Source organism: Bidens hawaiensis, unplaced genomic scaffold (assembly GCF_021521415.1).
Source record: "Bidens hawaiensis isolate Kalapana, Puna unplaced genomic scaffold, B.hawaiensis_p1.1 tig00044218_1, whole genome shotgun sequence".
Lineage (NCBI taxonomy): Eukaryota > Viridiplantae > Streptophyta > Magnoliopsida > Asterales > Asteraceae > Bidens > Bidens hawaiensis.
In genome coordinates, this window is record NW_027497854.1 from 83282 (window position 1) to 96615 (window position 13334).

At 36.4% G+C, this 13334-nt stretch overlaps 2 protein-coding genes across 3 annotated transcripts; one reads left to right on the plus strand and one right to left on the minus strand.

Annotated features, from left to right (window-relative positions):
* Positions 1-956: 956 nt before the first annotated feature.
* LOC143594813 (exocyst complex component EXO70A1-like) lies at positions 957-2970 on the plus strand. 2 transcript variants are annotated; one of them, XM_077074033.1, is made up of 2 exons: positions 957-1765; positions 1841-2970. In XM_077074033.1, exons 1-2 carry the CDS (start codon positions 957-959, stop codon positions 2898-2900), a joined length of 1869 nt encoding a protein of 622 aa, XP_076930148.1. In that variant the 3' UTR covers positions 2901-2970. The 2 variants fall into 2 exon arrangements, with proteins under 2 accessions (XP_076930148.1, XP_076930147.1); XM_077074032.1 differs by having other exon boundaries at positions 957-2970.
* An 814-nt stretch (positions 2971-3784) lies between these two features.
* On the minus strand, positions 3785-12204 carry LOC143594818 (uncharacterized). The gene is made up of 8 exons (XM_077074036.1): positions 12084-12204; positions 7928-8096; positions 7485-7582; positions 6522-7349; positions 6211-6339; positions 5717-6004; positions 4600-4656; positions 3785-4091 (listed from the first exon to the last, which is right to left on the minus strand). The coding sequence occupies exons 1-8, from the start codon at positions 12162-12164 to the stop codon at positions 3936-3938; spliced, it is 1806 nt and encodes a 601-aa protein (XP_076930151.1). The 5' UTR covers positions 12165-12204; the 3' UTR covers positions 3785-3935.
* Between the last annotated feature and the right edge of the window lie 1130 nt (positions 12205-13334).

Consider the following 13334-nt stretch of genomic DNA (forward strand, 5'->3'; position numbering starts at 1 on the left):
GGTGTTGATGGCTATGACTACGATGGATATGATGATGACTATTGTTGACAATGAGACACTACAATTTCTTTGATTCCGGAAAAAAAATTAACTTATTTACTTCAAAATTTTTTAAGGGTTCTCTAGCCATTAGCCAACAATATTACTTTTTGAGTGAACTCTGGTTTTCATCCCTGTGGTTTGTTTAAATTTGCGGTTTTAGTATAATATTTTCAAATTTGTGATTTTCATTCTTGTGATTTCATTTCACCTGTAATTAATCCTAACCTACTAACCCCGTTAAGTCCGGTCGCTAAACCCAGACAAAACTGCTTCTCATGTGAGGTGCACACTGATGGGTTTAATGACCAGACTTAACAGGGTTAGTGAGGTCAGACAAAACTGCCTCTCATGTGAGGTGCACGCTGATGGGTTTAACGACCAGACTTAACAGGGTTAATGGGGTCTGGACTAATTGCACGTGAAATGAAATCATAAGGACAAAAATCACAAATTTGAAACTATTAAACTAAAACTACAGATTTGAACAAACCATAAAAACGAAAACCACGGTTACTCTTGTTTTTATAAATTCAGATTCCAGTTTAAGCGGCGCAGCTTGTTGCCCGCTTGCCTTCTGTCTTGATGTAATTCAATAAACAATTTATAATTGAGAAAAATTGAATGGAGAATCAGTAACAACTTTCTTAAAATGTAAATCTTAGATTTAAAAAAACGCTTAGCTGTAAATTACCACCAATCCACATGGTAACATTTTAAAACAATATAACATTTCATTAAAAAATCAATATAAAATCATAACTAATTCCCTACCAATTATTTAATCCATAACACTTTGTATTCTAGTCATTATTTTACTCCACTCACATCAAAGACAAATTATACATTTTCCCATAAAAAGATCCACACCTTTCTTTAAACTTTTGCAACATATTATAAACCTCCCAATCACAACCATGCAACCACCACTGGAGAATGACGTCACCGCCGCCGAACAAATCATCCTCCGGTGGGACTCCACGGCCTCCGGAATGATATTCGAAGGCGACCGTGGAGAAGTTAAACGTTACTTACAAGCTGTGGATCAAATGTTAATATCCATTAAAACAACAACTTCATCTTCAAACAACCAGCAAACAAAAGTCAACAACATCCTCCAGATCGCTATGGCGCGTCTGGAGGATGAGTTTCGTAATATTCTTATTACGAACTCGACTCCTATCGAGACCGAGTCGATCCACGACTCCATCTCGGTCTCGCTCACTCCGAGAACAAGCAGTAGCCGTAGCGAGTCACCAGATAACTCAAAACACGAAATTAACGACAAACACAACGACAACGACAACAACAACAGCGAGACGGTATCCATATCAAGAATCAGCTCAGCTTCGTTCACGGATCGTAACGAACGAAGCGTAACGTTCGCAAGCTGTCGATCCATGAACAGCATACGAGAGCAAGATCTGCTACCGCCAGAATGCGTTAACGATCTACGTTCAATAGCTGAACGTATGATCGCAGCTGGTTATCACAGAGAGTGTGTTCAAGTGTACGGAAGCGTACGCAAGTCCGTCGTGGACGGAACGTTTAAAAAACTCGGAGTGGAGAAACTAAGCATCGGCGATATCCAACGTCTCGAATGGGAGGCGTTGAACGCCAAAATCGGACGTTGGATACGCGCTGCTAAAGTATGCATTCGAGTTCTTTTCGCTAGCGAAAAGAAGCTATGTAAGCAGATATTTGAAGATCTGGGAATGGGAACAGATTTAACAGACTTAACCGCTCACGGTCACGGAGCGGTTAAGTCTGTTAAATCTGTTAAGTGTCTGGTGGTGGTGGGTGATGTGTGTTTTATGGAGACGGTTAAGTCTCCGGCGAATCAGTTGTTTAACTTCGCTGAAGCGATTAGTATTAGTCGCAGGTCACCGGAGAAGTTGTTCAAAATTTTAGATCTATATGACTCGATGCTAGATTTGTTACCTGATATTGATGATGTGTTTGATTCGAAATTGGCTGAGTCGGTTAGGGTTCAGGCGCCGGAGATATTATCGAGGTTAGCCGAGGCGGCGAGAGGGATGGTTTCAGAGTTTGAAAATGCGGTGCTCCGAGAGCCGTCTAGGGTGCCGGTACCTGGAGGTACGATTCATCCGTTGACGAGATATGTGATGAATTATATAAGCTTGATTTCGGATTATAAGCAAACTCTAGGGGAGTTGATAGTTTCGAAACCTGTAACTGGAGCGCGGCATTGTGATGCTGCAGCTCCAGATATGGATTTCACGGAGTACGAAGGGCAGACACAGTCTGTGCCGCCCTTCGTGCTCCATTTGATATGGATAATTACGTTACTGCAGTATAATTTGGAAGGGAAGTCGAAGCATTATAAGGATAACTCGTTAGCGCATTTGTTTATGATGAATAATGTGCATTATATTGTGCAAAAGATTAAAGGGTCGGCGGAGTTGAGGGAGATGATCGGGGATCATTTTCTCAGGATGCTTACGAGGGTGTTTCGTCAGGCGGCTACGAACCACCAGCGAGCGACATGGATAGGTGTGTTGCATTGTTTGAGAGACGAAGGATTGCATTCGACTGGGAGCTTTTCGTCGGGGGTTTCGAAGAGTGCGTTGAGGGCGAGGTTTAAGTCGTTTAATGTGTTTTTTGATGAAGTGCATAGGACGCAAGCGTTATGGTTGATACCAGATGAACAACTTCGTGAGGAGCTAAGGATTTCGATACTGGAGAAGTTGATACCGGCTTATCGATCGTTTCTTGGGAGATTCAGGAATCATATCTCGGATAACTATATTAAGTATACGGTTGAAGATCTTGAGAATGCTGTGTTGGATTTGTTTGAAGGTAATGCAGTTTCTCAGCACTCTAGGAGAAAATCACATTGAAAGAGATAAAGTTAAGTCTTTGTAGGATATCACACGGGTGCTCGTTGAATACATATTCAATTTTAAGTATAGAACTGTGAGAACCGTATAATATATTTGTATGAATTAATTTATTTATTTAGTGGTTACATAATTGTCTTATGAGATGTGCTACAATTTGCTAAAATGTATAAATGTATATGCGGTTTTTACGGTTTTTTTATTTAGTGTTTTTTTTTCTTGAAAGGCTACCATACAATATCATTCTTTGATTATTCTTTATTGGTAATATATTATCTTGATATGGTGTTTTATCATATCTTATGGTTCAATCAAGCTTTAACTATGCCCTTAATTTGTTTCCTTTTTATAGACTCAGATGTTGAAAAATAAATTATGTAATTAATATAAAACATTTATGGTATTATACTTTGCGTTCGAGAAGGATGAATAGTCCCGAAAAGGAATCTATTGATTGTCTCCCAATTGGTTGGACCATAGATGCCATGATTTACTTCACGGGCGAGATCTCTGGTTCAAGTCCAGGACCAGGAAAAAGAATAAAAGTGTCTGACTCCTTCATGCATGCTACACTTGGCTCTTTTTTAAATTGTGCTATTTAAGTAACAGAAAATGAAGCGTCATCCTTTTATTATATGTTACCATTATTCATCATAGGCTTTTGATGATGCCTGAGCGAAATATTATTGACCACGTGTCATACCATCACATTTAAGTAACCACAGTTAGTTGCACTCAATAGAGGCATAGCAAACAAAATAAATTAACTACTGTCATGATTGTCATTTAGTAATATATAAAAATAATTAAACAATAATCGAACCAAACTCGAAGTTGTAACCCCATTCACGAGACAAGTACATCATTTAGACATAGGGCTTGGGCCCTCTTAGGTTAAAGAAGTCAAGCACAAGCTTAGTCAGGCTCCGGCTAGCCTTGTTAATAAGTTATCTAGAAATACTTTGAAACAAAATTAGTACAAAACAATCAGATGACATTCTTATCCCTAATTTCGGACCAACTTCAACGACCAATTTACAAAAACCCAGACTTCATATCATTTACATTACTACTAAACTTTAGTGGTTTCAGATCCGGGCTCACTTGGGATTGCGCCTCTGCTAGCTCTCTTACTCTTAACAGAATCGTTGCCGGTATCGGGATTGATGAGTGCTTCTTGAAATTTTGAACCTGCTTCAGAAAAACAACCGTAAATTAGGCACTCAAATTCATAACTAAAGCCTCACCATTTAACACGGCTCTAATTTCTTTTCTGAAAGGCAAATAATAATAATAATAAAATTGACAATAATAAAGAACAAACGTTTATCATTAGAGAATTCTACTTTTACGTGACTAACACGACTCTAATTTCTTTTCTGAAAGGCAAATAATAATAATAATAATAATAATAATAACAATAATAATAAAAGTAATAATAATAATAACAATAATAATAATAATAATAATAATAAAATTGACAATAACAAAGAACAAATGTTTATCATTAGAGAATTCTATTTTTAGGTGATTTTTAACCAATTAGACCTGCTTGATTTGCATTGTTCCTTTCTTAGCTAAGCATTTTTACCTCTTCAAGATAAACCACAGCCCATATTTAGCCCGTTCATAAGTAAATGGATCAAATTGCCACCTCTATCCCCAACACAAGAGTAGCAGTTAAACGAAAATTGCTTACCTCCTTTTCAGCTGGTAACTGCGTAAAACTAGCTCTCAACAGATTCCTCCACTTGTCCTGCAAACATCACCGGTTGTCAAAATACAAGGGTATATTGGTAAAAGTGTATACTAATGCATGAAAATACAGCATTAGAAGTGGCAAAATGCTTGGGTCAGGTAATGGCCTGAAACAATCCCCAGGGATTAATTGACACAAAACACTTTGTCCAAAAATATTGTTGGATAGATAATTGGTAATTTGGTATCAGTTACATTAATTAAAAACAATGAAAGAATGTACATAGGTCATCCGAGCATTCAAAAGTTTCGCCAAGGCCACCCCCAAATATGGTTTCATCAACTCAGTTCTTTTTGTTTTGAGTGTGTGTGTTGTTGGTGTTGGGAGGGGGGGGGGTAGAATTTTATAAATTTACAGCTTTTGCCACATCTAAAGTTATAAAATGACATTAAAAAATGCTCCTAAATCGACTCGAGAAATCAATTCCAGATAGATTTGAGGCTTTTTTATCATTTTGCAACTCAAAATGTGACAAGCTTTGAATATAGGGTTATTTTGTTATTTTTATTATTTTTGGCAACTTTGTAGCCAGAATCAGCATAAACAAAAAGAAAAACTGATTGTGTGTGTTGTTGGGGTTGGGGTTGGGGGGGGGGGGGTAAAATTTTATAAATTTACAGCTTTTGCCACATCTAAAGTTATAAAATGACATTAAAAAATGCCCCTAAATTGACTCCAAAGAAATCAATTCTAGATAGATATGTTGAGGCATTTTTATCGTTTTGCAACTCAAAATACTCAAAATGTGACTAAATTTTGAATTTAAGGTTATTTTGTTATTTTTATTATTTTTGCCAAATTTTTAGCTAGAATCAGCATAAATGAAGAAAAACTGATACTTTAGTCGGCCTATAAAGTCGTCTTAATATTTGGGTGGCCGTGGTGAAAATTTTTCAATGCTTAGTATGCAACATACCAAAATAATATAAGTTCTTGAATAAAGTGAGAAGGTTTCATGCATTAGAAAAACTTTCAAAATAACCCAAATCGACCCATTGATGAGTAAATGGGTCAAAACTGCCCTCTCTGGACAACACGGATGATGAGAATTGCATACCTTCAGATCAACTGAAGTACGATGTGAGCATGTTGCAAAAGCAATCCTCTTTATTTCAGACCACTTGCCAGCACCATACCTAGAAACACCTTCAACTAACTTTGCAACTTCACTAAGAGTCCATGGCCGATGATGTTTCCTCCTCATCCCACCTTTTGCGGTTGGCACGGTTAATATGTTATCATCTGAATCAATGTCTGCATACGAATCTATGTCTACATCAGAATTATTGTTTAACTCTGCTGAATGCTCTGATTGCTGCTCTTTTTCTCCTGGTTCCTCAATTAACTATATAGATGGAAGACAACAGTGAGAAGGTGATCGCATACTACAAATCATAATCATAAGTTCCTTGCATCAAACATTATCATCATAAAAGACCGCAAACCACCATAATCTTATAACATGAATGGTAACATGCAATTAGTTCACGGAGCACTCATCCTTATCGGATTTACTGAACCAAAACGATAGTAAAAAATACAAGTACTTACAGGATTTTGAAGCCATCCAGTGGCTGTTGTGGCCTTCTGTTCTTGGTCCTCGACTTCGTGATCTGATTGAGGATCATGTCCACCATGGGCCTTCCCAACCAGACTTGCTGTCATTCCCATTCCGAAGGGCTGAAATTTCAAGTAAATTATAACATAAATAAGCAATACCATATTAATTAAATAGTGATTCACTAATAAACTTTTACAGTACACTAACATACACACACAAAAGCAAAAAAGTAGAAGACATGATAAGCAAGGGGTAAGCAGAAAAACTAAGAACAAGATTTTGTAACTAGTTTTTCATATACCATAAGGGCCATAATATTTTCTCTCGGGCGTCCTCTTCTGATCCTAGAAACATATGGAATTTCAACCCCAGAACCTCCAAGTGAATCCTGACGAGTGACAAAATGTTTCCTAACGGGCTGAATATTATGAACAGGCCTGATACGTGTTCGCGGTCCACTTCCAGAACTTTTAACAGAAGAAACCAGTCTTCCACTAGACTCCCGGGTGTCAGACTCTGATGTTTCTTCAATATAACGCCTTGTCGGCTTCCTAACTCTTTTATTTTTCTGATTATCATCGTCAAAAGTAATATGATGCTTAGGAGTAACACTTTGCACAGTCTTGCTTCCGCCACTGAACTTACCTTCGGTTTGAACAGTTTGAATATGGTTAACTGGTCTATTATTATTATTATTATCATTATCGTCGCTGGCATTTATTCCTTCAAGTGCACCGACAAAATCCTTGTTACGATTCTTATCTTCACTCTTATAGACTTCTACATTGTCTTTCTTTTTCACTTTGTTATTTTCAATTACAAAAGTGGTGGTGGAAACATCACAAGAATTAGACAACCCCATGGAAATCCTTCTCTTGAGCCATTGTTTGTCCTTCACAGAAGTTTCCCTGCCAAATGTAGCCTTAAAAGTTGCATGAAGTTCTCTAACTGAAAGATTGTCCAAACATATCTCCCCTTCCAGCTTAGAGAAATCAGGTTTCCAACTAGCACATACAGTTGAAGTTGATGGTTCACTCTCAGCGGATCCTACTGGAGAATTTGCTTGCTTCCTAGCCCCAGATTGGTCAATCTGGTCATCGACAGGAGTTGACTCTGATCGAGTAACTTCCTGCAATTCAATACATGAATGCAAAATAAATATCAAAATAAAACGCATTCTTGAACGAGTGCTACAATCTTGAAGTTATTTGAAGATGAGTTATAGTCGGTAAATGAGTAACAAGCTTGCATGATGTTCATGTACCTCAAATTTGGGATTCAATTTCCCTAGGTCAACTGTTGAATCAACTACGACATCTGATCTTTCACCTTGAGTAGAAGGGTCCTCGAACTTCAACAGTTCTGTAATTTTTATTTTCATTTAGATGAACAACAGATGAATACAAGTATGAAATAGAAAACTGAAACATATATAGGTAAGAGATGTCTAAAAAAGCATTTTCAAACTTCATAAAAATGAGAGCCTGGAACATAAAGAGTATAAAGAGTATAGAATTGATACGATATTAACCGCATGCTTAAGTAGATAAGCAGTTGTAATTACTAATTAGTATACATCACTTCTTACATGTAGAAAATAAGGCGATAACATTTATAAACACGAACCCCAAAAGAGAACCAGCAGAAAAAAACAGAATATAATGACATACAAGGGAAGTAATATTGGAAAAACCGAACTAAAGAGACCTTCACAGTCGATGGGCGGGAACTCCTGACCAAAAGTGTCATCATTTGAAGAGCAGATGGCAGGCTGACTGTTTTCCAGAACAAATTGAAGTGAGCTCTTATGATCAATTAAGTCCTCCGCTTTCATATCATCATCGGTTGCAGGTATGTATATCCCATCGCCTACAACCTGGAAAGTACACAACACATCAAATTGATCACTGCGGATGTTAATGTAACAAAAAAGAGATAAAACTGGCAACATCTTGGAGAAGAAATCAGCAAAGACCAACAAGTTTCAAAATAATATTCTGCATCTCCTTTATCAATGAGAGTGACTGGTGACAATGCAAATCTAAGTACAAGACCAGATCCCTTAATATTCAAGTGTGTCTTAACTTGTTTCTTTGTCCAGTAAAATCAAATTAATTAACATGCAATAAAATTGGTTTTGTAAATATCTACAGTTCAGGTCAAATAAAATTGGTTTCGTAAAATCAACTTATTGGTCTTTGGTTTCTTTGTACAGTTCAGGTCAAATATCTACCGATAAACTTAATGTCTTTCGTAATGACAACCAGTCAACCACAGAGATCAAAAGTCAAAAACAGCAGTAAAGATTGGGGTTAATTACACGGATGATCCCTATGGTAAGGCCACATTACACATTTGCTCCCCACCATTCTAAAATTACCCCTATGCTCCCTACTGTTCACTCAATTGTAACTGGGGTGGTCCTTGACGCAAACAGACGTTAAAAATCCTTTAAATTTTATAAAATTAGTAATATACCCATTATGATTATAGAACAAAATTAATAAATAGGTTAGGTATAAAAAATATATTAAAGTTGGCGGGGCACACGCATATACATAAAATAATAAAAAATGAAGTCTCTACCCTCCTTGTTCGTCAAACAACCGTCTGTGGTCTCGTTTTCCGGCAAAGTTCCGGCCACTTTTAAACCCAAAAATAAGTCATTGCTCTCCTTTGTGAATTTTGGGTACAAAAAAAGATAGCTGGGACTTTGCCAGAAAAGAGGGCCACTGGCGGTGATTCTAACAAGAAGAGTAAGACTTTTATTTTAATTTCTTTATGTATACAGGGGTGGCTCCCATCAACTTTCATATTCTCTTAATACCTAGCATATTTACTACTTTTCTTTCTTACCTAATGAAGGCTTTATCTTATAAAAATTTAACATATTTTTTAATGTTTGATAGCGTCAAGGACCAACTGTGGTCCTGTGTTTCAATTGAGTGAACAGCAAGGAAAATAAGTGTAATTTTAGAAAGGGGGGAGCAAATGTAAATATAGCATGTAATTAGCTCAAGAATTACAGGGGACTCTTACATGGAAAACCTTGCAGGGAAGAACTGTGGGTGAGGGGCCCAAAAGAAAACCAGAGTTATAAAAAATAAATCGGTCTAAACACCGATTAACACAAACTCAATATTACTTGGAAGGGATAAGAAAGATGCTGAAACTCAATGAAAGGGATAATACATGTCAAATCTATCAGTCTAATCCTTCAACGTTTGTTGCTGTATAATATCATTCTGATCTGACCAACAGCTGGGTAAGGAATATAATTGTAAAGCATAGTCAGCACCTTGTTAACTTTTTGTAACATTTTCAACATGCCCATCATCTGATAATAAAGATATTATCATATATAAATGATCATTGATCAAGAAAGTTAATTGTCCTCAAATTCTAAAGAGAGAAAGTCAAAGCCTGCATTTTAGCAATTTGCATTCACTACACGCTAAGTGAGCTAATATATCCCAAAGAACTAGCATCCATTTAACGATTAGAACAGTTAACACAAACCTCACTATTACTTGGAAGGGATAATACAGGTCAAATCTACCAGTCTAATCCTACATTTTTTCAGTTTGTTGCTGTATAGTATCATTCTGATCTGACCAACAAGCTGGGTAAAGAATATAACTGTAAAGCATAGTCAGCACCTTTTTAAGTTTTTGTAACATTTTCAACATGCCCATCATCTGATAATAAAGATATTATCATATATGATCTAGACAGTTATTGTCCTCAAATTCTAAAGAGAGAAAGTGAAAAGCAAGTATTTTAGCAATTTGCATTCACTGCACGCTAAGTGAGCTAATATATCCCAAAGAACTAGCATCCATTTAACGATGTATAAATTTCTGTATATTAGGCGTGCCTTTAATACTATTATACAAATAGATATAACCTCAACATCCCAGTTTTCCTTTATAGGATCAAACAGCCAAATTCAGCATAAACTTGAATCAACAAATCAGATGCTTATTGAAATCTAATTCCATGTAAATGTTAAACGGACCCCAGCAGAAGCTCGTTTTATTTTTAAGACTCCCAATTTTCAATTTCGCTTTAAAACCTTAAGCACAAAACAGAAAAGAACTTATAGATAATAAAACACATCTTGCAAAAGATACAACTTGACAGACTCATTAACAGATGAATCATGAGTCATGCAAAAAACAAGTCAACGATGTTTCAAGGGCATTATTTTTTGCTTAAACTTCATTTATCCTAAAAAATAACACAAAACAGATTATAAATAAACTTCTCAACATAAAGAAAGCAAGCCTGCATTTCCGACTCTTAACTCATGAGACTATCTATAAATCTTTTTAATCTTTCAGCTCAACAGTAAACACTGCCTGTGAAAGGTCATAACTAATTGGGAAACCATGCTTGTTATACTAAAGCACAAATGGGATTAAATGATTAATACTTCCTAAAAGTTTATTATCTGATTTCTTAGCGCGATCATCACAAAATTGTTCTGCAAGTCAACTATTCAATAAGCCTGTCTTCAAGTGTTCACTTATTATCAGCAAAAAGTAACATAACGAGTTTTCTTAATCACAATTCAATATTACATTTAATACATTCAAATATTCTCAACTAAACAATCAATTTTATGTTACAAGTATGTAACCCTAACAAATTGAAACAAGCATGTTTGTAACACTAACGCGCAAAAACGATTATATGATTAATATTTCCTAAAAAGTTTATTATGTGACTTCCTAGACTGATCACTACAGAACTGTTGCTGCATGTCTATTGTTCAATAAGCCTATCTTCAAGTGTTCACTTACTATCACCAAAAAGTACCCTACGGAGTTTCCTCATCACAGTTCAATATATCAACTAAATATTCAATTTTATATTGCAAATACATAACCGTAACAAATTGAAACACAAATTACCCGAGACTAAATGATTAATATTTTCTAAAAATTTATTATCTGACTTCGGACGTCCTATACTGAACATTACAAAACTGTGCTGCAAGTCAATTGTTCAACATGCCTATCTTCGAGTGTTCACTAACTAACAAATTGAAAGCATGATTGTAATACTAATTACTAAAGCATAAATGAAAGAGACTAAATGATTAATATTTCCTAAAAGTTTATCATGTGACTTGCTAAACTGATCATTAAAAAACTATTGCTGTACATCAATTCTTCACTATGCCTATCATTAAGTGTTCACTAAGACCCCTCATCATGGGGCTTCAAAGAGAGTGGCAAAATGACATGGCAGGGCTTTGAAGCCCCAAAAACCGCTCCATGCCGGTAATGGACGGGCGTTAAGGGAGGGGACTTCAAGGCATTAGGCTGCCCTTTGTGGGCTTTATGAAGGGGTGGTATTTGCCTATGTGGCGGGGCTTTAAAGTCCCAAACACCACCACCGGGCTGTATGAAGGAGGCTTCAAAATTTTACCATGGCAGTATGATGGGACCTGGGGGAGGTGGGGCCATCTGCATTATCACTCTCTCGCTCTCTCTCTCACATATATATAGCCCTATTTCCTACATGGCGATGACGTGGAGGGGCGGCAAAGTCCCTCCACAATACATAGCCTTAACACCCGACAAAGGAAAAGTGTTGACAAATGGTGGGGCCCAAATCTAAAGGTGTGGGCCTTTAAACCACAACGGGCTTTAAGCTTACCCCCCCCCCCCCAAACGTACGTGGCGGTGACATGGCACTTTACATGGTCTTTAAAGCCCCTCCACAACAACCAGTCTAACTACCAGCAAAAAGTAACATAGGGTATTTCCTCATCACAATTCAATATAACATTTCAACTAAACATTCAATTTTACATTGCAAATACATAACCCTAACATATTAAAACACAAATTACCCGCGCAAGCTTGTAAACAACAGGATCAGCAATCTCTATCTCACTCCTATCACCTCCTTCAACTGCTACCACAGTTTCCATGTAACATTCCACCACATGCACCTCAATCACAATACCTTCAACAACACAATCAAATCAAATTAAACCTCCTAAACACTTACACCTCAACATTTTACCATTATACCCCTAGGGGAAAGTTAACGTACAAACTAAAAATGCACGCTATCTGCGCGAATCACGTAGTGTAAGTAATTAATTATATTGTAGTGTAATTACACTATGTTGTATATATAATTACACTTACACCTCAACATTTTAACATTATACCAAAATTAACCTACTAAAAAACGCTCTAACTGTGCGAATCAACTATCCAGTAGTGTAATAATGCAATTATATCGTAGTGAATTACACTATGTTGTATATATAATTACACTTACACCTCAACATTTTACCATCATACCCCTAGGAGAAAGTTAACGTACAAACTAAAAAGGCGCACTAACTGCACAAATCAAGTAGTGTAATTATGTAATTATATCGTAGTGTAATTACACTATGTTGTATATATAATTACATTACACCTCAACATTTTACCATTATACCCCTAGGGGAAAGTTAACCTACTAAAAAGGCGTGCTAAATGTGCGAATCAAGTAGTGTAATAATGTAATTATATGTAATCGATTTGCATGTATATATAATTACACAGCATTTTACCATTATACCCCTAGGGGAAAGTTAACCTACTAAAAAGACGTGCTAGTGCGCGAATCAAGCATTGTAATTATGTAATTAAATCGTAGTGTAATTGATTCGCACATATAGCAAGTTAATTTAATTTGTATTTTCCTCGATCCAAAAGGCTAATGAATTCAATCATAATAATTACTTAATTAGATAACAGAATTGGTACCAAATCACTGTAAAATAAATTAATTAAACAATTACCGGTTGATTTGTTGATGTGAGTGACTCGAGATTTACTACTGGAGACGTGAATTAGGGTTTCTGACGAGATGAGGATGAAGATGAAGATGAAGATTTGATTAACTGGAATGAATGAATTCAAGTACAATTGGGCTTTTTTGGTACTGGGTGTTTATTAGTGGAAAACAAATGGTGTGCTTCGGAATTGAAAGTGAAGTATAAATTGGGTTGAGAGAGGTGGGGTTGGCGTCCGGATGACTTTATAAGTTATAGCGTATTGAGTCGAAAGTGAAGTCACCAAAACTTTGCTTTAAAAGCTCA

Coding starts and splice junctions, on each gene's coding strand:
- LOC143594813 (XM_077074032.1), top strand. CDS start 957: ATGCAACCACCACTGGAGAATGACGTCACCGCCGCCGAACAAATCATC.
- LOC143594818 (XM_077074036.1), bottom strand. CDS start 12,164: ATGGAAACTGTGGTAGCAGTTGAAGGAGGTGATAGGAGTGAGATAGAG. Junction 8,097..12,083: donor TTGTTTACAAGCTTGCGCGG/GTAATTTGTGTT, acceptor TGTACTTTCCAG/GTTGTAGGCGATGGGATATA. Junction 4,657..5,716: donor GTACTTCAGTTGATCTGAAG/GTATGCAATTCT, acceptor TGATGTTTGCAG/GACAAGTGGAGGAATCTGTT.